This window comes from Ylistrum balloti, unplaced genomic scaffold, assembly GCF_031769215.1.
Source record: "Ylistrum balloti isolate Yb309-2 unplaced genomic scaffold, AGI_CSIRO_Ybal_v1 Utg371052, whole genome shotgun sequence".
Classification (NCBI taxonomy): Eukaryota; Metazoa; Mollusca; class Bivalvia; order Pectinida; family Pectinidae; genus Ylistrum; species Ylistrum balloti.
Window position 1 is genome coordinate 225,276 of NW_026782582.1, and position 24,326 is coordinate 249,601.

Genomic DNA, 24,326 nt, shown 5'->3' on the forward strand with positions numbered 1-24,326 from the left:
GCTGATTAAAGTTATGAAGATGGAAATTTTCAATGAACTTTAAGACATACAATTTTAAACATAACCTGAATAGAGGTAGCTGATTATCTAAATCTGTATCTATCTACCTGGTGCAGTGTAATCATTCATAACAAGAGGCCCATGGGGCCTTAACAGTCATCTGACTATAAGGACCTATATATGAAAGAGGCCAAATAGGTTTAAAATAAATTGTTCTACTACTCTACAGCTTCCATAGAAGACATTGTTGGTTCATCAAGACATTTTCTGCAAATTTGAAATCATATTCTTTATACATGCACTACACACATATTGCTTGTTGACAAAGCAAGCTACAGGCCAAATATCAAGACCCTTGGCCTTTTGGTTATTGAAAAGTTGCTTAAGCATTTCAACTCATTTGACCCCTGTGACCTTGAAAGTTTGTCCAATATCAGCACCCTGGGCCTTTTGGTTATTGTGAAGAAGTCATTTAAAGATTTTTACACATTTTACGTCAGTGGCCTTGAAAGCAGGTCAAAGTCATTTATATTGAAAAAATTAGTAGCACTACATCTTAGCATGCTACTGTCCAAACATCAGCATCCTGGGCTTTTTTGTTATTGAGAAGTCAATTAAAGATTTTAACACATTTGACCCTTGTGACCTTTCAAGCAGACCACGGTCATTCATATTAAGTAGGGGTTGAATAAACTTTCGGAATGTTAAAAATGATTTTAAACTCTCAATATGACACACCAAATTTTGTTGAAATCCATTTAAGCAATAAGAAAATACAGCATTTTGAAGCAAAATATTGGCTTCCTTTCCCATTTGGGGCTTTGCTTGTCCCCAGGTTCCTTGGGGTCAAATCAACTTTCTGAATTTAAGAAACAATTCCTCATCCTCAATGATGTTTCAGAACAAAGTTTGTTGAAATCTTTTCCAGCATTAAAAAAGAATAGCAATTTGAAGCAAAATATTGACAAACTTTTGCATTTGGAGCCCTGCCTGCCCCTCGATCCCTAGGGGTCAAATCAAGTTTCTATATTTAACGATTCTCCACTCTCAGTGATGCTTCACGTCAGTTTTGGTTGAAATCCATACAAGCGTTAAAAATGAAAACCATTTTGAAGCAGAATGTTTTCTAACTTCCTCTTTAGGGCTCCGCCCTAAGAGTCATAAGGGTCAAATCAACTTCCTGAATTTCCAACCTGCAATGATGTTTTAAACCAAATTAGGTTAAAATCCATTCATTCCTTAAAACGGAGTAGCGTTTTGAAGCAAAATATTGTTAAATTTTCTTTTTTGGAGCCCTGCCCCCAAGTCCCCAGAGGTAGAACCAAATTTCTGAATTTTAAGAAATAATTGCCTACCCTAACTGATGAATCAGGCCACAGCTTGTTGAAATCCATCCAGGCAGAAAGGAGAAATAGGGTTTTAAAGCAAATTTAAGCACCTCCACCTTTGGGGCCCTGTCCCTCAAACTCTAGGAGTCAAATTAAAATTCTGAATTGAAGAAAAATTAACCTCACCCAATGATGCTTCAGACCAAATTTAGTTAAATCCACCATGGTATGAAAGAGGAGTTAGGTTTTAAAGAAAATGTATATGCACCCTGACAGACAAAGCACATTGGATATAAGTAAGGCTGATTAAGGAGTGAGGACTAAGGGTGTTATGAGTGAGAAAGTCAGACTGATTAAGGAGTGAGAAAGTCAGGCTGATTAAGTGTTATGTGTGAGAAAGTCAGACTGATTAAGGAGTGAGAAAGTCAGGCTGATTAAGGAGTGAGAACTAAGGGTGTTATGTGTGAGAAAGTCAGACTGATTAAGGAGTGAGGACTAAGGGTGTTATGTGTGAGAAAGTCAGACTGATTAAGGAGTGAGAAAGTCAGGCTGATTAAGGAGTGAAGACTAAGGGTGTTATGTGTGAGAAAGTCAGACTGATTAAGGAGTGAGGACTAAGGGTGTTATGTGTGAGAAAGTCAGGCTGATTAAGGAGTGAGGACTAAGGGTGTTATGTGTGAGAAAGTCAGACTGATTAAGGAGTGAGGACTAAGGGTGTTATGTGTGAGAAAGTCAGACTGATTAAGGAGTGAGAAAGGGGAGTGAGAAAGTCAGACTGATTAAGGAGTGAAGACTAAGGGTGTTATGTGTGAGAAAGTCAGACTGATTAAGGAGTGAGAACTAAGGGTGTTATGAGTGAGAAAGTTATGTGTGAGAAAGTCAGGCTGATTAAGGAGTGAGGACTAAGGTTGTTATGTGTGAGAAAGTCAGGCTGATTAAGGAGTGAGGACTAAGGTTGTTATGTGTGAGAAAGTCAGTCTGATTAAGCAGGCTGATTAAGGAGTGAGAACTAAGGGTGTTATGTGTGAGAAAGTCAGACTGATTAAGGAGTGAGAACTAAGGGTGTTATGTGTGAGAAAGTCAGACTGATTAAGGAGTGAGAACTAAGGGTGTTATGTGTGAGAAAGTCAGACTGATTAAGGAGTGAGGACTAAGGGTGTTATGTGTGAGAAAGTCAGGCTGATTAAGGAGTGAGAAAGTCAGGCTGATTAAGGAGTGAAGACTAAGGGTGTTATGTGTGAGAAAGTCAGGCTGATTAAGGAGTGAGAACTAAGGGTGTTATGTGTGAGAAAGTCAGACTGATTAAGGAGTGAGGACTAAGGGTGTTATGAGTGAGAAAGTCAGGCTGATTAAGGAGTGAGAACTAAGGGTGTTATGTGTGAGAAAGTCAGACTGATTAAGGAGTGAGAAAGTCAGGCTGATTAAGGAGTGAGAACTAAGGGTGTTATGTGTGAGAAAGTCAGACTGATTAAGGAGTGAGGACTAAGGGTGTTATGAGTGAGAAAGTCAGGCTGATTAAGGAGTGAGAAAGTCAGGCTGATTAAGGAGTGAGAAAGTCAGGCTGATTAAGGAGTGAGAACTAAGGGTGTTATGTGTGGGTGTTATGTGTGAGAAAGTCAGGCTGATTAAGGAGTGAGAACTAAGGGTGTTATGTGTGAGAAAGTCAGACTGATTAAGGAGTGAGAACTAAGGGTGTTATGAGTGAGAAAGTCAGGCTGATTAAGGAGTGAGAAAGTCAGGCTGATTAAGGAGTGAGAAAGTCAGACTGATTAAGGAGTGAAGACTAAGGGTGTTATGTGTGAGAAAGTCAGGCTGATTAAGGAGTGAGAACTAAGGGTGTTATGTGTGAGAAAGTCAGACTGATTAAGGAGTGAGAACTAAGGGTGTTATGTGTGAGAAAGTCAGGCTGATTAAGGAGTGAGAAAGTCAGGCTGATTAAGGAGTGAGAAAGTCAGGCTGATTAAGGAGTGAGAAAGTCAGGCTGATTAAGGAGTGAGAACTAAGGGTGTTATGTGTGAGAAAGTCAGGCTGATTAAGGAGTGAGAAAGTCAGGCTGATTAAGGAGTGAGAAAGTCAGACTGATTAAGGAGTGAAGACTAAGGGTGTTATGTGTGAGAAAGTCAGACTGATTAAGGAGTGAAGACTAAGGGTGTTATGTGTGAGAAAGTCAGACTGATTAAGGAGTGAGAAAGTCAGGCTGATTAAGGAGTGAGAAAGTCAGGCTGATTAAGGAGTGAGAAAGTCAGACTGATTAAGGAGTGAGAACTAAGGGTGTTATGTGTGAGAAAGTCAGGCTGATGAGAAAGTCAGACTGATTAAGGAGTGAAGACTAAGGGTGTTATGTGTGAGAAAGTCAGACTGATTAAGGAGTGAAGACTAAGGGTGTTATGTGTGAGAAAGTCAGACTGATTAAGGAGTGAGAAAGTCAGACTGATTAAGGAGTGAGGACTAAGGGTGTTATGTGTGAGAAAGTCAGACTGATTAAGGAGTGAGAACTAAGGGTGTTATGTGTATGTGTGAGAAAGTCAGACTGATTAAGGAGTGAGAACTAAGGGTGTTATGAGTGAGAAAGTCAGGCTGATTAAGGAGTGAGAAAGTAAGGAGTGAGAAAGTCAGGCTGATTAAGGAGTGAGAAACTAAGGGTGTTATGTTGAGAAAGTCATGTAAGGTGATGAGACTAAGGGTGTTATGTGTGAGAAAGTCAGACTGATTAAGGAGTGAGAAAGTCAGGCTGATTAAGGAGTGAGAAAGTCAGACTGATTAAGGAGTGAGGACTAAGGGTGTTATGTGTGAGAAAGTCAGGCTGATTAAGGAGTGAGGACTAAGGGTGTTATGAGTGAGAAAGTCAGACTGATTAAGGAGTGAGAAAGTCAGACTGATTAAGGAGTGAGAACTAAGGTTGTTATGAGTGAGAAAGGAATCAATGTTTTTGACAGACCTGTCCTTTTGCTTAGATGTGAAATTGATTACATGTAGGTAAAGCTTTATTGCCTTAAAACTATACAGGAAATAGATTACTTCTCTTCAACCAATATACTACTCCTGACCAGAGGTGACACCAGTATTATCTCTAAGGTTATAATCAATATGCTGGACTTTGATTCTGTAATGAGGAACTCAAACGATACTGTGAAACTTTGTATGTTGAAAGCACAACTGTTTTTATTATAGTAAATGGCCTTGACAGATATGCTCATCCTTCAAATACACAATAAACATATAGAATTGTCACAATTTGACTTCTGCACCAATGTTACATTATAATTCAAACATGCATTTTACAACTATATAAATTCATGTAATGTATACTTTACTAAATTTGTGGTGAAAGAATATATTTGTGGTGATCATTTACTCAAGTCAATATGAGACTAAACCTGAACCAAAAGGTTACATTAGATAAGACAGTATATATAGATATACAGGATACAGTGATATTTGCCCCCACCATCGTTTGATCTTCATTTGCTCCTACCAAGTTTTTCCTTCTTATCTCTTCCTTCCTCTGTGTTTGTTCTCGATTTTATGGAATTTCAAAATTCCTATCACAAGTAATAATCTTACTTATCCAAGATGAATGCCTCTCAGCCATTTGTTTATTTTGATGAGTCCCAAAATCCAAAGGGCACATCTAGGGATAAAAGGTAAGCTATACATGAAATTTGAGAAATATCCGTCTTGTATTTCACAAGAAATGGCACTAACAAAGCTATCACAGTGGAAAGCCATGTTGGCCACGTACAGGTCATTTTCTCTTTCTGATTAAGATAGAAATCAAACCAACACAACTAAGGAACAAGGGGATTTTTGTTATGAAATCCGACAAAGTTCCTTTCAGTCCTTCTAAACAAATAGGGATAACAAACTTTCAGTGTCAAAATCCAGGATGGCCCATTGTCATCCATCTTGTTTTTTTCCTGATCAGTCCCTTATTCAAAAAGGCACAACTGTGGACTGAATGGGACAAACATGAAATTTTTTAAAAATATCCATTCTGTACTTCACACGAAATAGCGATAACAAACTTTCATGGTCAAAATCCAAGATGGCTGCCTGTCAGACATTTTTTTTCCTCCAATCAACTGTAAAATTGGCATTACACATCTAGGTACTAAGGGGAAACTGCCTGTGAATTTTGAAAATGATCCAATAAGTATTTCTCCAGAAACAGTGATAATTTTCATTTTCACAATCAAAAGATTTTTTGATTTTTGTTTTTCTGATCAATCCCAAACAATAAAAGAGCATAACCAATCTCCATGGGACACCCACACATGAAATTTGAGAAAGATCCATTCAGTATTTTAAGAAATACTGATGAGTATTAGCCCACCTTCTGATGATGAAGGCCTTATAAAATCTATTCAATATCTCTTGGCAACATGAACATATGTTTGATGGCATAAAAATTGTGTGAACTGTGTGGCAGCTACAACATGAATGCCATTCTTATTGTCTTTCATCTCATCATACTGTATAGTGACTCCATTTTATTTAAGTCAACTTTAATCTTTTTCATTGAGAAAAAATAGGATTTTAACATTTCCATCTCAGTTACAAATTGTTTATACTTGTTTCATTTTAAACGTTCTGTTTGTGACATCATCACAAAAAATAAAAATCTTAAATCATATTCTTCAAGTTTGATAACTCTGTCAAATGTCCATGGACTTCCGCCATTACATAAATTCCTGTGTGATCTTATTGATATATAGCAATATACTAAATTTGGTTCAAATTTGACAGAAAGTTATCTGACAGAAATGAAAAATGATCTATTTCAAGGAATTTAAAAGACTGTAATTCTGGCAAATGTTGACGGACTTTGAACTAACTCAGCACAGACCTTACTGATATAAAGCAATATAATAAATTTGATTCAAATCTGAGGAAGAAAACTAGCCATTTGATGGAAACCCTAACACAGACAAACAGGTAGACTATAGGAAGATAGACAAAAAAACATGGCCTCTTCAATCTTGGGAAGTATAAAAATACAACCTTTTGCAAAAGATAGGGTTTTTATCAATATAAGGAAATTTTAACTTATTTCCTTTACATTCTGTGGTCTGACCTCTTACATTAATAGATTAATGGATATCGTGTTTGACCTAATTAGCACCCCTGCCCCAATAAGTGCATACTCACTCATTTGGTGTGTTTCATAGAAATAAATATTTAACCTATAAAAAATAGCATGAGGGTATTTAACTTTTGGCTGCATGCTTAATGATTTGTTAAAATACCGTATATCAGAATTTTTTGTGTGTATCTAATTTTTGTGAATTTAGTGACCCTTTCAAAATTGCATAAATTTAAATCGTAAAATTGGTAGAAAACTGGTAACAAGTGATCCCAGAGCAATCTTGGTGTCCACCATTGTTTTATTTTTATTTGTTCTTGAAGAATGGATCTTTTCCCTTCTTTGTTTTTGCTAAGGATAAGAAAATTTGAACATTTCCTTGTAGAAATAGTGTAATCATCTTTAACTGACAAATCCAAGATGGCTGCTTGAAGCCATTCTTGTTTTTTCTGATCAGTCCCAAAATCAAATGGGCACAACTGGGGACCAAGGGGAACCTGCATATAAAATTTTAGAAAGATCCATCCAGTGCTTCTCATGAAATAGCGATAACAAAAAATTGTTTACGGACGGACAGGCGGACCACTGACCAAGGACGTATGGCGATTTGAATGGCCCACCATCATCATGTTTAAATATAACAAACAATAATGCTTACCGACAAAAGCAAACAAGACTAAATTAAAATATGTTAGAATCGAGGACAATAAAGTGATAACTAACAGTAGTACAGTGAGAAGATACATGATAATACTTTAAACATAATACCAGTTTCAGTCATTCTATCAAACGATTTTGTTGAAATCTTCTTGCTGTAGATATTCTGAAAGCATTTTTCTGCCTTATTGATACAATAAATAGCAGCAAATAAATGACATACTGAACACAGCCGTAAATCCTTATCAATCCAATCAGATTCATTTTGCCACGAGCTCTGTAAAGAATACATGGTGACCGTGATATATGAAATGAACATAGAAAGAGTTAACTAAGTGATCCATTTTGTGTTTTAGTGTGCTAATTAGGTCAAAAATGGTGTTATTGATGGTGATGAAAATTAGAGCTGTCACAGATAAAAGAAGTTCTGGTCCTAGTACCTGTATCCCAACCCATACCCAGTCACACACACACCCTTTAGAATTAAAACCATGAAGATCATGATCTATTTACAAAGTTCACAATGAATGAAATAGATTTTCTAGTAAAAGTAGAATTACTAGCTGTGACTGTGTATGTACTACGTTTGTTTTCTACCATCTTTATTTGGTGAAGTTCCATGCAGCCTTGATGACTTTGATCTATAAATCTATGTGGTATGTTCAGGAGTTTATATGTTTTGTACTTAATTAATACTGAATATAAATAATAACATCACCAGTAAATACACAGAGAAGAAATCTTAATTACCTGGTATACAAACCAGTTGAATCAAGGGTTATACTATACATTTTTCAACAACTTAAGATATCACAATAATGACTGTGATGGCAAGTTCAAGATTAAAATATTGTGTTTTTGATGCTATGTATGGTAATTTGTTGAATACATTACAGGTACCCCTAATGTGTTGTGTATTACACTGTATTTATGGTAATTAGTTGAATACATTACAGGTACCTCTAATGTGTTGTGTATTACACTGTATTTATGGTAATTTGTTGAATACATTACAGATAATGTGTTGTGTATTACACTGTATTTATGGTAATTAGTTGAATACATTACAGGTACCTATAATGTGTTGTGTATTACACTGTATTTATGGTAATTAGTTGAATACATTACAGGTAATGTGTTGTGTATTACACTGTATTTATGGTAATTTGTTGAATACATTACAGGTACCGCTAATGTGTTGTGTATTACACTGTATTTATGGTAATTAGTTGAATACATTACAGGTAATGTGTTGTGTATTACACTGTATTTATGGTAATTTGTTGAATACATTACAGATAATGTGTTGTGTATTACACTGTATTTATGGTAATTAGTTGAATACATTACAGATACCCCTAATGTGTTGTGTATTACACTGTATTTATGGTAATTAGTTGAATACATTACAGGTACCTCTAATGTGTTGTGTATTACACTGTATTTATGGTAATTAGTTGAATACATTACAGGTACCCCTAATGTGTTGTGTATTACACTGTATTTATGGTAATTTGTTGAATACAGTACAGATAATGTATTGTGTTTTACACAATGTACACTGATGGTTTCAGAATGAACAAAATTACAGGATAAGGCTACAGTATAACCAGCATGAGAAATTGTCAAACTTCTTGTGTCCCTGCAACAATGCAGCAGTTTATACAACAGGTACACGAACCACAGTATAATACTGGGTACGATTCATCGATATGAATGGTAAGTCTATCGAGGCTGTAAGCTTTTTATAATTGTATCCAGTCAGTATTATAACGGTAACACATTTCTGGGTTCAAGTACACTTTTTCCAAACTGGGTTGTCGCATCTAAAACCTTGCCTGTAACCGGTTACCTGGGTACAGCCATAGTGAAAATCTTGGTCCGCTGACTTTTACATAGCAACATGATATAGTTTATACAACAACGTCTGGTCATTTTTTATATCATGAGACAGCGCAATCACTTCCCTTTTCCTCTTTGATTTTGCTGTCAATGTCACTCTCTATAGTATTTTCAATATCCATGGAGCGCATCGCTTGTAACACAGGTGATATTTGTCCCTCATTCAATGACGAGCTTTCTATAGGTGTTGTGCTCAGCTGTAAAGTTGGTGGCGTTTGTTCTGCTAGTTTATTTAACAATTGAATCTGTCCTCGAATAGCATGCAAGAAAGGTTTGTACCCAAGACTGAAAAGACATGAAGTAAAACAGATATAAACATATATTAGTGTAATATATTTGGAGACATTACTGAATGCAGTTAAAATCAAAGTGCTTAATGGCACATTCTGTTCATCATGGATTGCCAAGGCAGTGATAAATCAGTATGAAATAGCAAAAAATAAGTAGAGAATTTTAACAAGTATAAAAATACTCTAGCCTCTACCTTGCTCTGATAAACAGTTGAAACCCACCATTTATACAAAATTGATTCCCCTTATACTTCAGAAAATACTTGGCCAAAATACAATCATTCCTACAGTAGGAGTAGGAATATAAAGAATTTACTCGATTTCACTGCTGGGCCAGGAAAGCTAACAAAAAATTTTCAACTTTGTGCCTAGCCTTCTTAAGTACCACGGGCAACAGACCCATCATTTATACGAAGTTATTTCCCCTTACTACAAGGATGCTTCATAACCAATTTGATTAAAATCTGGTCAGTCATGACTAGTAGCAATTTATAGGAAAAGGTAGCTGACAACCAACTGACAGATGCCAAATGCCACAGTATCCCTATAGATTTTAACATAAGCAATCACTCATTCATTCCAGAAACCTACCAGCTCACCCAGATGACTACTATAGTGCTGTGAGCATAAAAAAACCTTGTTCTGTACTTACCATTCAGTATCTGCCCACAGCTCAAGGTAGGACAGACCCTCCCTCATCCGGGCAACAATCTCCAACGGTGTGTCTGTCATACTGGCAGTGTTGACGGTCCTAACCACCGCCAAAGCATCTCGTAACAACATAGAGAAGATAAGAGCCCACTCTAGGCATCCTGCTTCTAGTGCTATCTGGAGTAAGTACCTGAAAAATTAGAGACTGATGTGTCTTAATAAACATCCCAATATATATAACAACTATAGTAGTAGTCAGTACACAGCTGTAGTAGTAGTCAGTACAATATATATAACAGCTGTAGTAGTAGTCAGTACAATATATATAACAGCTGTAGTAGTAGTCAGTACACAGCTGTAGTAGTAGTCAGTACAATATATATAACAGCTGTAGTAGTAGTCAGTACATAGCTGTAGTAGTAGTCAGTACAATATATATAACAGCTGTAGTAGTAGTCAGTACATAGCTGTAGTAGTAGTCAGTACAATATATATAACAGCTGTAGTAGTAGTCAGTACAATATATATAACAGCTGTAGTAGTAGTCAGTACAATATATATAACAGCTGTAGTAGTAGTCAGTACATAGCTGTAGTAGTAGTCAGTACACAGCTGTAGTAGTAGTCAGTACAATATATATAACAGCTGTAGTAGTAGTCAGTACATAGCTGTAGTAGTAGTCAGTACAATATATATAACAGCTGTAGTAGTAGTCAGTACAATATATATAACAGCTGTAGTAGTAGTCAGTACAATATATATAACAGCTGTAGTAGTAGTCAGTACATAGCTGTAGTAGTAGTCAGTACACAGCTGTAGTAGTAGTCAGTACAATATATATAACAGCTGTAGTAGTAGTCAGTACATAGCTGTAGTAGTAGTCAGTACAATATATATAACAGCTGTAGTAGTAGTCAGTACACAGCTGTAGTAGTAGTCAGTACATAGCTGTAGTAGTAGTCAGTACAATATATATAACAGCTGTAGTAGTAGTCAGTACATAGCTGTAGTAGTAGTCAGTACACAGCTGTAGTAGTAGTCAGTACATAGCTGTAGTAGTAGTCAGTACACAGCTGTAGTAGTAGTCAGTACAATATATATAACAGCTGTAGTAGTAGTCAGTACATAGCTGTAGTAGTAGTCAGTACAATATATATAACAGCTGTAGTAGTAGTCAGTACATAGCTGTAGTAGTAGTCAGTACAATATATATAACAGCTGTAGTAGTAGTCAGTACATAGCTGTAGTAGTAGTCAGTACAATATATATAACAGCTGTAGTAGTAGTCAGTACAATATATATAACAGCTGTAGTAGTATATACATAGCTGTAGTAGTAGTAGTACAATATATATAACAGCTGTAGTAGTAGTCAGTACAATATATATAACAGCTGTAGTAGTAGTCAGTACAATATATATAACAGCTGTAGTAGTAGTCAGTACATAGCTGTAGTAGTAGTCAGTACACAGCAGTACAATATATATAACAGCTGTAGTAGTAGTCAGTACATAGCTGTAGTAGTAGTCAGTACAATATATATAACAGCTGTAGTAGTAGTCAGTACACAGCTGTATATAGTCAGTACATAGCTGTAGTAGTAGTCAGTACAATATATATAACAGCTGTAGTAGTAGTCAGTACATAGCTGTAGTAGTATAGTACACAGCTGTAGTAGTAGTCAGTACATAGCTGTATATAGTCAGTACACAGCTGTAGTAGTAGTCAGTACAATAATATATAGTCAGTACATAGCTGTAGTAGTAGTCAGTACAATATATATAACAGCTGTAGTAGTAGTCAGTACACAGCTGTAGTAGTAGTCAGTACAATATATATAACAGCTGTAGTAGTAGTCAGTACATAGCTGTAGTAGTAGTCAGTACAATATATATAACAGCTGTAGTAGTAGTCAGTACAATATATATAACAGCTGTAGTAGTAGTCAGTACATAGCTGTAGTAGTAGTCAGTACAATATATATAACAGCTGTAGTAGTAGTAGTACAATATATATAACAGCTGTAGTAGTAGTCAGTACAATATATATAACAGCTGTAGTAGTAGTCAGTACATAGCTGTAGTAGTAGTCAGTACACAGCTGTAGTAGTAGTCAGTACAATATATATAACAGCTGTAGTAGTAGTCAGTACATAGCTGTAGTAGTAGTCAGTACAATATATATAACAGCTGTAGTAGTAGTCAGTACATAGCTGTAGTAGTAGTCAGTACACAGCTGTAGTAGTAGTCAGTACAATATATATAACAGCTGTAGTAGTAGTCAGTACACAGCTGTAGTAGTAGTCAGTACAATATATATAACAGCTGTAGTAGTAGTCAGTACACAGCTGTAGTAGTAGTCAGTACATAGCTGTAGTAGTAGTCAGTACAATATATATAACAGCTGTAGTAGTAGTCAGTACACAGCTGTAGTAGTAGTCAGTACAATATATATAACAGCTGTAGTAGTAGTCAGTACAATATATATAACAGCTGTAGTAGTAGTCAGTACAATATATATAACAGCTGTAGTAGTAGTCAGTACACAGCTGTAGTAGTAGTCAGTACAATATATATAACAGCTGTAGTAGTAGTCAGTACAATATATATAACAGCTGTAGTAGTAGTCAGTACAATATATATAACAGCTGTAGTAGTAGTCAGTACACAGCTGTAGTAGTAGTCAGTACAATATATATAACAGCTGTAGTAGTAGTCAGTACAATATATATAACAGTAGTAGTCAGTACAATATATATAACAGCTGTAGTAGTAGTCAGTAGTAATATAGTACAATATATATAACAGCTGTAGTAGTAGTCAGTACAATATATATAACAGCTGTAGTAGTATAGTACACAGCTGTAGTAGTAGTCAGTACAATATATATAACAGCTGTAGTAGTAGTCAGTACAATATATATAACAGCTGTAGTAGTAGTCAGTACAATATATATAACAGCTGTAGTAGTAGTCAGTACACAGCTGTAGTAGTAGTCAGTACAATATATATAACAGCTGTAGTAGTAGTCAGTACAATATATATAACAGCTGTAGTAGTAGTCAGTACATAGCTGTAGTAGTAGTCAGTACAATATATATAACAGCTGTAGTAGTAGTCAGTACAATATATATAACAGCTGTAGTAGTAGTCAGTACACAGCTGTAGTAGTAGTCAGTACAATATATATAACAGCTGTAGTAGTAGTCAGTACAATATATATAACAGCTGTAGTAGTAGTCAGTACACAGCTGTAGTAGTAGTCAGTACATAGCTGTAGTAGTAGTCAGTACAATATATATAACAGCTGTAGTAGTAGTCAGTACACAGCTGTAGTAGTAGTCAGTACAATATATATAACAGCTGTAGTAGTAGTCAGTACAATATATATAACAGCTGTAGTAGTAGTCAGTACAATATATATAACAGCTGTAGTAGTAGTCAGTACACAGCTGTAGTAGTAGTCAGTACAATATATATAACAGCTGTAGTAGTAGTCAGTACACAGCTGTAGTAGTAGTCAGTACACAGCTGTAGTAGTAGTAGTCAGTACAATTCTTTAAGGATTCAAGCAACAGTTTCACAGTAAAAGTAACCCAAAAACACTTTTTTTCACTTTCTAAACATTCCTTTTAAATTTCAGCTTAATAACAACAGTAGAACAGGAGAATAACTTCATATAGTGTCTTTAAAGATGGAGAGAAGTTCAATTTTTCTGCAAAACAAAGTTGAAGAAGTTGGAACAGCTAATCAATAAAAACAAGCCTTGTCGGTCATCTGAGATAAATAATATGGAATATAAAGGTTAATGGATAAGTAGCTTTAAACTGCATTGAAAAAGACATTGTGACACTGACTATAGTAAGCCAGTGTTAATACATGCATACCATCAAAACTGTCATCTTATACTGATAATTCTTACAAAGTTAGTTCCAATGGAAAATTACTATTATTATTACAATATCAACAGCCTGTCAACACATAAAAGGTCATTAGGGCTAAAAATCATAAATGGTTATACTATCACAAAATATTAAAATGGTATGACATAGTCTATAATATTGAACATCTTTCAGATAACCTAGAATTTTACAAATCTCAACAGTTTTAAAAAGGGTCTCTAGACTTGTAACGTTACGATAAAAACAAATTCTCGGGTCCATCGAAGGTCAATGCTGTCAAATAAAAAATGTTTAACAGAGAATGGCTCATTATATCCCATGCACCAAGGATTATCTTCGCCATTCATCATATATGAATGTGTAAGGTATGTATGACCCATCCGAAGACGGGCAAGGACAACTTCGTCTCAGTGGTTGTCTCTATAACCTGGAGACCATTCACTGATGATAGGCTTTACAAAGTGCAATTTATTATGGTATATTGATTCCATTCCTCCAGCCACTGAGCTGTGAAAAATTGTTTGATAAATGGTTTAAAATCAGTAAAATGAAGTTTAAAAACAACAGGTGGTAGCGATAAAGCTTCCTTTGTGGCACGATCTGCTTTTTCATTGCCTGGTATTCCAATGTGCCCAGGAACCCAACAAAAAGCAATACGAAAGTTAAAGGCAAGTTCATGATATAGTATTAATGTTTTACGAATGAAAATATTTTCGAAATTTCTATTGCTATGCCTATTTAGTACAGAAAAAGAGTCTGAAAAGGTTGAGGGTAACAGTATATCAGTATACTTACACCTCGTTATATATATAATGTTGATATCTATTTTAACTGATCACTAATACATTCTAGTAGATTTTAATTAAATTCACCTGAGTTCCAGTTCTGACTGTATAGGACCCTTGTTAGCCATTTCCTGAGAGAGGATCTCCAGTTCTGGTGACAAAGGATCTGTACTGCTACTGATGTCGGCCAGGTATTCAAACTCCCCCAGTAGAGAACTATTGTCTGATACTTCCATGGTAGCTAAGCTGCTCTCCTCCGCTAGAAACAAGTCCATCATCACTTATAACTTTTTTGTCTAAAAGAGGCCTCGCCTGGTAATAATATGCTAAACAAGAGGTCCAATGGACCTGCATCATTCACCTGGTATTCAATGTTCATCAAAAATGCAATCAGTCTTAATTACAAATATATTAACATGTACACCATTAGTATTCAAACTGGACTTATGAAATCAATTTAAAGTAATTTCCACAACAAACAACTTCTCACATTGAACTCTAAACAGTAACAGTTAAGACCTGGATTATAGGTAAATGTCACTTCCTTTTTTTTTTTTTTTTATGTCCCCGGTGAATATGTATATGGTTTAAAGTTATTTCTCTCTGCAAACTTTGCCGAGTTTCATCCCACAGACCTACTAGCAAGATATTTTGCTTTTTTGTTAAAAATTTGTTGGGCTTCAACCTTAATACACCCTCCCTTCCACTATGTCCTGCTTCTAGACCTTTTGGTTAGTAAGAAGAAACTGTCAAAATATTTTGACAAACTTGAGCCCTGTGACCTTGAATATGGTTCAAGGTCATTTTTTTTTTTTGATAACTTTGTCAGGCTTTCTCCTTGCCTCAGCCAAATATCATGCTCCTGCACCTTCTGAACATAGGTCAAGGTCATTTCTTTGTCAGATTTCATCTGAGAAACTTTTAATTACCAGACAAAGATAATGATTCTAGGCCTTTTGGTTAATTACCAGACAAATATAATGATTCTAGGCCTTTTGGTTAATTACCAGACAAATATAATGATTCTAGGCCTTTTGGTTAATTACCAGACAAAGATAATGATTCTAGGCCTTTTGGTTAATTACCAGACAAATATAATGATTCTAGGACTTTTGGTTAATTACCAGACAAAGATAATGATTCTAGGACTTTTGGTTAATTACCAGACAAAGATAATGATTCTAGGACTTTTGGTTAATTACCAGACAAATATAATGATTCTAGGACTTTTGGTTAATTACCAGACAAAGATAATGATTCTAGGACTTTTGGTTAATTACCAGACAAAGATAATGATTCTAGGCCTTTTGGTTAATTACCAGACAAATATAATGATTCTAGGACTTTTGGTTAATTACCAGACAAAGATAATGATTCTAGGACTTTTGGTTAATTACCAGACAAATATAATGATTCTAGGACTTTTGGTTAATTACCAGACAAATATAATGATTCTAGGACTTTTGGTTAATTACCAGACAAAGATAATGATTCTAGGACTTTTGGTTAATTACCAGACAAAGATAATGATTCTAGGACTTTTGGTTAATTACCAGACAAATATAATGATTCTAGGACTTTTGGTTAATTACCAGACAAAGATAATGATTCTAGGACTTTTGGTTAATTACCAGACAAAGATAATGATTCTAGGCCTTTTGGTTAATTACCAGACAAATATAATGATTCTAGGACTTTTGGTTAATTACCAGACAAAGATAATGATTCTAGGACTTTTGGTTAATTACCAGACAAATATAATGATTCTAGGACTTTTGGTTAATTACCAGACAAAGATAATGATTCTAGGCCTTTTGGTTAATTACCAGACAAATATAATGATTCTAGGACTTTTGGTTAATTACCAGACAAAGATAATGATTCTAGGACTTTTGGTTAATTACCAGACAAAGATAATGATTCTAGGACTTTTGGTTAATTACCAGACAAATATAATGATTCTAGGACTTTTGGTTAATGAGAAGAAACTATTCAAAGGTTCTCAACAAACTGAACCCATGTGACCTTGAATAATGATCAAAGTCATCCGGGTCAAGTGAGCTAATAATGGACAGTATCTTTAAAGCCAACAACTTGCAAAAGTGATATTCTCCAGAAAGGAATAGTTCAAGAAGATTATCCTGAATGATTACATTAGAGAATCCATGAAACTGATGAACGCTCCTCAAAAACGAAAACAACTTTTTTGGACACAAAATTTTAACAAATGGCAATAACTGTATATCAGTATGACTAAAGTACACAACAAGTTTCATTATTGCAGTTTAAATCATTTAAACTATTTAAATTTTATTAAAGCAAATTTATGCTCAGGACACACACACTGTTTAACATAGGGCAATCACTTTGTAATCAAAGTGTTTTCATACTCTGAATCTGGTACACTGCACGTCATCTTAATATCAGATGTATTCACCAAGTTTCGTTATCCTAGCGTGCGAAGCGAAGTTATGCTCTAGACACAAATGTTTAACTAAGGGCAATAATTCTGTAATTGAGCCCTAACATTGGTACAGTGCTGCACAATGTCCTTGTATGATCAATGTGTACAACAAGTTCTGTTATCCTAGTTTAAACGCAAACTATTTGAAGTTGTTCTTTGGACCCAACACTTTAAGAGGGCAATAACTGTGTAATTCAAGAATTGTGAACCCTGAACTTAGTTCACTGCACATTGTATGATTACACTAAGTTCATTATCCTAGATTTAATGGAAGTAAAATAATGCTTTGGAATGAAATTATAACCAAGGGCAATAACTCTGTAATTGAAGGGTCATAGGCCAAGTTTCATGGTCCTTGATCAAATGTGGGCAAAGCTATGCTTCCGACATGAAAGGATAGATGGAAAGATGGACAGAAGGACAGATGGACAAAGCAGCAAAATTTTCGGGGGGGCATGATAAAAAATATCAGAGAGTAAATTCAGTTGTGTATGGAATTAATTAATGAGATGCACATTAGATCAACAGACACAATTAACATTTCTGACTGAAGGTCACGGATGAAGAGCGACAGATTACAGAAAGACAGACCGGATTTGGTGGATGATCCTGAATACTAACTTTGAGATATCTGTGGTCTGAGTATGATATCATCAGACAGGGAGTGGGAGATGTTCTGTTCACTAGAGCCTGGTCGAGTAGTGCCTAAATACTGGTTATAAGCTCCTCCCTCCTCTCGTTCTTTTTTCTCCCCCAGAGATACATCTTGTTCTGTCTTTTGCAACTCTTCCTCTAATAAAGACATTGACGCTAGACTTGATGTTGAAACTGCAAATATAAATAATTACTTGGTATAAATATCTTTATCTAAAGTGTTGGTTAATGTATCTAGGATCAGCTCAGTGGAAAAACATGGTCTGGACAAAGTTCATCCAACATGCACTCATTTTCATTGGACAATGAAAAACTGTGAAAATGATTCATCCAATCTTCAGGCATCTTTAACCAATGCTATTTAACAATATCACAATGAACATGAAAATTGTCACCCCACTGCAAGGTGTTGGAAAGAGTACACTTTAACATAATCCCATCATTCCTACAGGGGAAGGATTTTAAGAATTTTGTTTATTTCCCCTATTGAGCCTCTCCTTTTCTGCATTGGGGACCAAGATCCATCAGTAATGATAACTGGTTTTTGTTTGCCTTTGGATGATTCTGATATACCCCACTGTCATTCATGATTCACCTGGTCCTGAGTGTTTATTACAATAAATATGGTAGCTTCCCTTTCATAAGAGGGTTAAAAGCATAGCTGTGGCCAATTGGTAATAAAAGGGGATACCACCAGGTGTATTGGAGGTATGTATAACATGATGAGGTAAGTAAACATGGACATACCACCAGGTGTACTGGAGGTGTGTATAACATGATGAGGTAAGTAAACATGGAGATACCACCAGGTGTACTGGAGGTATGTATAACATGATGAGGTAAGTAAACATGGACATACCACCAGGTATACTGGAGGTGTGTATAACATGATGAGGTAAGTAAACATGGAGATATCACCAGGTGTACTGGAGGTATGTATAACATGATGAGGTAAGTAAACATGGAGATACCACCAAGTGTACTGGAGGTGTGTATAACATGATGAGGTAAGTAAACATGGACATACCACCAGGTGTACTGGAGGTGTGTATAACATGATGAGGTAAGTAAACATGGAGATACAAACAGGTTTACTGGAGGTATGTATAACATGATGAGGTAAGTAAACATGGACATACCACCAGGTGTACTGGAGGTGTGTATAACATGATGAGGTAAGTAAACATGGAGTTACCACCAGGTTTACTGGAGGTATGTATAAGAAGCAAAAACACACAAGATATCTCGACTTCATCATCAAATTGTAGCAACACAGAAACAATTTTTATGACTGACTTGTCACAGATTGAAGGAATTATCGTTTGTAGAAATGGTGCTACTGTACTTACAAGTTTTGTTTTTAAGTTGTTGAAAGGCAGAGTAGGAAAGAATAGGGAATGGCCACTCAAACTGCTGATGTAGGTCTCTTAGTGCTGTCACAAAATCTTCAACTTTGGCTGCACGTAACCTTTAAATATTTGTTAAAAAAGATACTCTATACACAATATAAGGTTTATGTTTAACAGTTCTTCAAAAGTTAATCTTTTCACCTTTTTATCTTTTCTCTATCTGTCCAAACTTTAAATATGCACAACAACAGACAAATGACCAGTTTGGAGCATCACTTTTGTTCGGATTGTCAGTTTTCTAGATTATCTGTGTCAGAGGTCTACTGTATTATGAGTCTATGTCTTTTGGTTTGAGGTTGTTTGAATATCATAACAAATTTGACTCATAACCTTGAATATAGGTTAATGTCACTTCCAATCACAATGTTGTTTGGCTACCTCTAAAGAATCTACAGTGAATTATCATGACTTTTGGCTTTTTGGTTATCAAGAAGAAGTTGTTTCCTTAGGGTCAGGTAAGCTAACATACAGAAACACAAACTCATAAAAAGTCTGAGTTGCTGATCTGATTATTAAACAACATCTAATACTCCTTTATCATGTTGCAGAGACAGAAAATACATTTAATGAACAGATTTAATGCTACCTATTACAAAATACACAGAACATTAGCCAGATTATTGGCTAATTCTGTCCTTTATTGTCTACCTTTCTCGTTTGAGCCAGGACACAAGCTGAAAGTCTTCCATATTAGCAGCAAAGTAGCCCATGTCTCTCATCCTGTTTGTTTCGGCAAGGCGTCGGCAGTGACGACACAGTATCACATCTATGTACAATTGGTCGGGTGAGGAATCATCTTTAGGCTTTGGTGACATTCTACACAATAAATACAAAGCATACTATCACACAGTGAAATACATTTAGTTCATAAAATTATTCAAGCGTTCTCCTTACACATGGTCAGCTAACATTTGAGAATTGATATTCTAACATAGGTTGAACAAGTGGCCTGTATTGCTCACCTGGATATTTCATCTTTCACATCAAAACATTTTTATTCACTATTACACTATATTATTGTTTTCTTTAAAAGAAGTAATGTATTATGATAAAGTCAAGCCCATAATAGTGTGAACTGTGGATCTCTTTACTGTCATTGTGAAATGTGCCACACCCCCATGGTAAAGTGTGGATCTCTTTACTGTCATTGTGAAATGTGCCACACCCCCATGGTAAAGTGTGGATCTCTTTACTGTCATTGTGAAATGTGCCGCACCCCCACGGTAAAGTGTGGATCTCTTTACTGTCATTGTGAAATGTGCCACACCCCCACGGTAAAGTGTGGATCTCTTTACTGTCATTGTGAAATGTGCCACACCCCCACGGTAAAGTGTGGATCTCTTTACTGTCATTGTGAAATGTGCCACACCCCCACGGTAAAGTGTGGATCTCTTTACTGTCATTGTGAAATGTGCCACACCCCCACGGTAAAGTGTGGATCTCTTTACTGTCATTGTGAAATGTGCCACACCCCCACGGTAAAGTGTGGATCTCTTTACTGTCATTGTGAAATGTGCCACACCCCCACGGTAAAGTGTGGATCTCTTTACTGTCATTGTGAAATGTGCCACACCCCCACGGTAAAGTATGGATCTCTTTACTGTCATTGTGAAATGTGCCACACCCCCATGGTAAAGTGTGGATCTCTTTACTGTCATTGTGAAATGTGCCACACCCCCATGGTAAAGTGTGGATCTCTTTACTGTCATCGTGAAATGTGCCAAACCCCCATGGTAAAGTGAAGCCACCATATAGTTTGCTTTTCATTCACTTTTCCTTTAACAAAACAAGAGGCCAAATGCAAAACAATCCACAATGTACAAAAAACGTTAACACAAACACAAATAAGATGACCAGAGGCATAAAACAGTCACATGACCTTAAAAATGAAACTTTTTTTCAATATCATGGACATGCAGAACTTTCTAGGCAATGAAAAGCTTGAAAATATGCAATTATTGCCATGAAAATGTTTATTTTTGTATGGATAATCAGGGTCCTAAAAATCTAAATTTTCACTGTCTATATGGACCAAATTGAGAATGTATTAAAGGTGTCAGAGCTTACATAGTATGTATAAAGACCATATCACAAGACAATATCATCGCATTAAAACTTTTGAATACACTGACTCACCGTCTTCCATGGACTGGGTTGTCCGACATCGTGTGTTTAAGCTTTTCTTTGACTCGGACATTCTGAACCAAGTCTGTAGAGGTCACACTGGAACTTCGTACACGATTAATATTGCTGACATTACTGACATTTGTAAAGCTGAATCCGTCTGCGTCTGGTGGTGATATTGGAGGACTGGAATACCCCGTGGTTCTGCCTATTGAGGACAGGTTTGTGGGAGAGTCAACATCTGAAGGATCTGTGATGGAAAACCAACATGGTTCAGCAATCAAGATCTAATCAAACATAATGTACAGAAACCATTCATCTGTTTCTAGATCAGGACAATGTAGCCCATAGAAAAACTCACAGAAGTAAAAAACTCAAGATTTGACAATAAAAAAAATCATTAATGATTTAACAAAAACCTGATCCCTTGGATTGTTCTAGATGAACAATTCTACAGTTACTTCGCCAAGCAGCATGAGACAATGAAATATTTGATAGTTTTACCTATTGCCTTGAGGAATCGAACCAAGTCTCGAGCTAAATCCCATTTGCCCTTGTCCAGTGATGAATCTAATAACAGTGTGGCATGCTGCAAGTAAAATAAATCCATAATATCAAACTAATGTCTGGTGACAAATGATGAAGATGAACTTTTATTGAAAAAAAGAAAACATACCCTGAAGTATTATTTTCCAAAACAAAATAACATGCTAAATCTCTGGTCAGCTCGAATGGGCAGAGGGTTGCTTGATAAGTTGTGAGCCCCTAAGTTGATTTTTGTTTCCAAAGGATACTTCAGACCAAATTTGATCAAAATCTGTTCCATTGTTCACAACTAGTAGCAATTGGTTGGGAAAATTGTTGATAGACAGATAAACAAACAGCGATGTGCCATTGTAAAAACTCACAAGTACAACAGTTTGGATCATGTGATCTAATGAAATCAAATTAAAAGAACTTTCTTATCATTTGAACTTGTTTGTTCGTTCATTCCTTCGTTCCTTCGTTCATTCATTCATTCATTCATTCATATTTCAAAAAATTTAAAGATTTCACAGAGATTCATTACCATAAGCTGAAATCCCTTCTCCCATACGTATTGAGCAGCTTTCCAGCCCTACATACCCCACATCTATTGGACTCCCCATACCCCACATCTATAGGACTCCCCATACCCCACATCTATTGGACTCCCCATACCCCACATCTATTGGACTCTCCAAACCCTACATCTATTGGACTCCCCATACCCCACATCTATTGGACTCTCCATACCCTACATCTATTGGACTCCCCATACCCCACATCTATTGGACTCCCCATACCCCACATCTATTGGACTCCCCATACCCCACATCTATTGGACTCCCCATACCCCACATCTATTGGACTCTCCATACCCAACATCTATTGGACTCCCCATTACCCACATCTATTGGACTCTCCATACCCCACATCTATTGGACTCCCCATACCCCACATCTATTGGACTCCCCATACCCCACATCTATTGGACTCTCCATACCCCACATCTATTGGACTCCCCATACCCCATATCTATTGGACTCCCCATTACCCACATCTATTGGACTCCCCATACCCCACATCTATTGAACTCCCCAACAGATTCAACAACCATTACGCATGTCTTCCCTCACCTGTCTACTGACGATTGGTTTCTCTAGACTCTGTAAAATGATGAGGTATGAAGCTGCCGTCTCTAATTTTCCACTTATCAAACATTCCTGAAATAAAAAAATTGATATTTATGTCACATTTCCACTCATCAAACACTCCTGTAATACAAGAAATTTCTGAAGGATCTTTGTACCTTATTGGTTGTTAGTAAGTTGTTAACCTATTAAACCTATGGATAAATATACTTTATATCTCGCCATCTTATCATCAAAGTCTACAGCTGATTAGGTTACCCTTGACCTGCACAAGCTAGGTTAGTGGAGTTCACTCTCATTGTGTTTCAGACTACCTACCTATTTTGTTCTAACTTTATATATATAATCTAGAAATTATCAATCCAGTGCTTCTCAAGAAACAGCAACAATAAACTTTCATTGTCAAAGAGACAGACCTCCGTCAGTCATTCTGATCAGTCCAAAATTTTTTTTTTTTTTTTTTGTATTTGAAATTTACAAAAGATCCAACACTTCCTCATTAAAAAGCCATAAAATTTCATCATCAAAATACAAGATGGTGCCTGTGAATCACTTCATCTTTTTAATCAATCCCACAATCAAAAAAGCACAGCAACAGACCAAGGGGAAGCTACTTCTTAACTTTGAGAATGATCCATCCAGTACTTCTGCAGAAATAGTGATAACAATAATAACTTATCGACAGCTGATTTACTACAGACAAAGAGCGGTTAGTTCACCATTTAATGACAACACATTAAAAAAGACAGAAATATTAAACCGTAGCCAGAGTTTGGCTAGAAAATCTAAAGCTGATGTGAACATGATTTGGAGGGTCCTTATTTCATGTCCTGCTGATGTCAGTAACTGAAGTAAAATGTGTGTTTAGTAGGGAGCAGTGTCTAATGATACAGATGCCTGTTATATGGCACTGCTATGTATGTTGCCTATACTACATAGCAACAAATTGATCTCACAGAAGACAGGACAATGGAAACAAGAGAGTCAAGGCCCTTATCGGTCATCTGAAAATCAATGGACAGACGAATGCACGGGCGAATGGATGGACGAATGGATGGATGAATGGACAAACCGCAGACAAAAGGTAATTAGGATAGCTCACAATTTTCTGATGGTGGTCTAACAAATCTGATGAATTCAAATTATGAACATCCTTAGAAAGGATCAGAAACTCATAAATGGTAGGTTGCACAATCATATCACAAAACTCAGAAAAAAGAATATTTGTCCCAAGATTAATTATATCGGATTTTGGACTAAACAGAAAAAAATAACATTTGGTCAGGACAATCTCAGGATCACTTAAAGCATATCTGATATCATTGCCACTCTCTGGTAATATTTCAGACCATATTTAATCAAAATCTATTTTTGGTTGAAAGCTGTTCAAACATTAACGAAGAGTA

At 36.0% G+C, this 24,326-nt stretch overlaps 1 protein-coding gene across 1 annotated transcript in view; it reads right to left on the reverse strand.

Annotated features, from left to right (window-relative positions):
- Nucleotides 1-8,893: 8,893 nt before the first annotated feature.
- Nucleotides 8,894-24,326, reverse strand: part of LOC132560353 (guanine nucleotide exchange factor subunit RIC1-like) — a 43,464-nt gene continuing 28,031 nt past the window's right edge. Inside the window, exons 24-32 of the mRNA XM_060225025.1 lie at nucleotides 22,906-22,992; nucleotides 21,752-21,836; nucleotides 21,260-21,497; nucleotides 19,772-19,939; nucleotides 19,064-19,182; nucleotides 17,682-17,888; nucleotides 14,684-14,855; nucleotides 9,913-10,101; nucleotides 8,894-9,255 (exon numbers count right to left, since the gene is read on the reverse strand). Coding sequence (XP_060081008.1) covers nucleotides 9,012-9,255; nucleotides 9,913-10,101; nucleotides 14,684-14,855; nucleotides 17,682-17,888; nucleotides 19,064-19,182; nucleotides 19,772-19,939; nucleotides 21,260-21,497; nucleotides 21,752-21,836; nucleotides 22,906-22,992 — 1,509 coding nt within the window. The 3' untranslated portion in view covers nucleotides 8,894-9,011. The remainder of the gene's footprint in view (nucleotides 9,256-9,912; nucleotides 10,102-14,683; nucleotides 14,856-17,681; nucleotides 17,889-19,063; nucleotides 19,183-19,771; nucleotides 19,940-21,259; nucleotides 21,498-21,751; nucleotides 21,837-22,905; nucleotides 22,993-24,326) is intronic.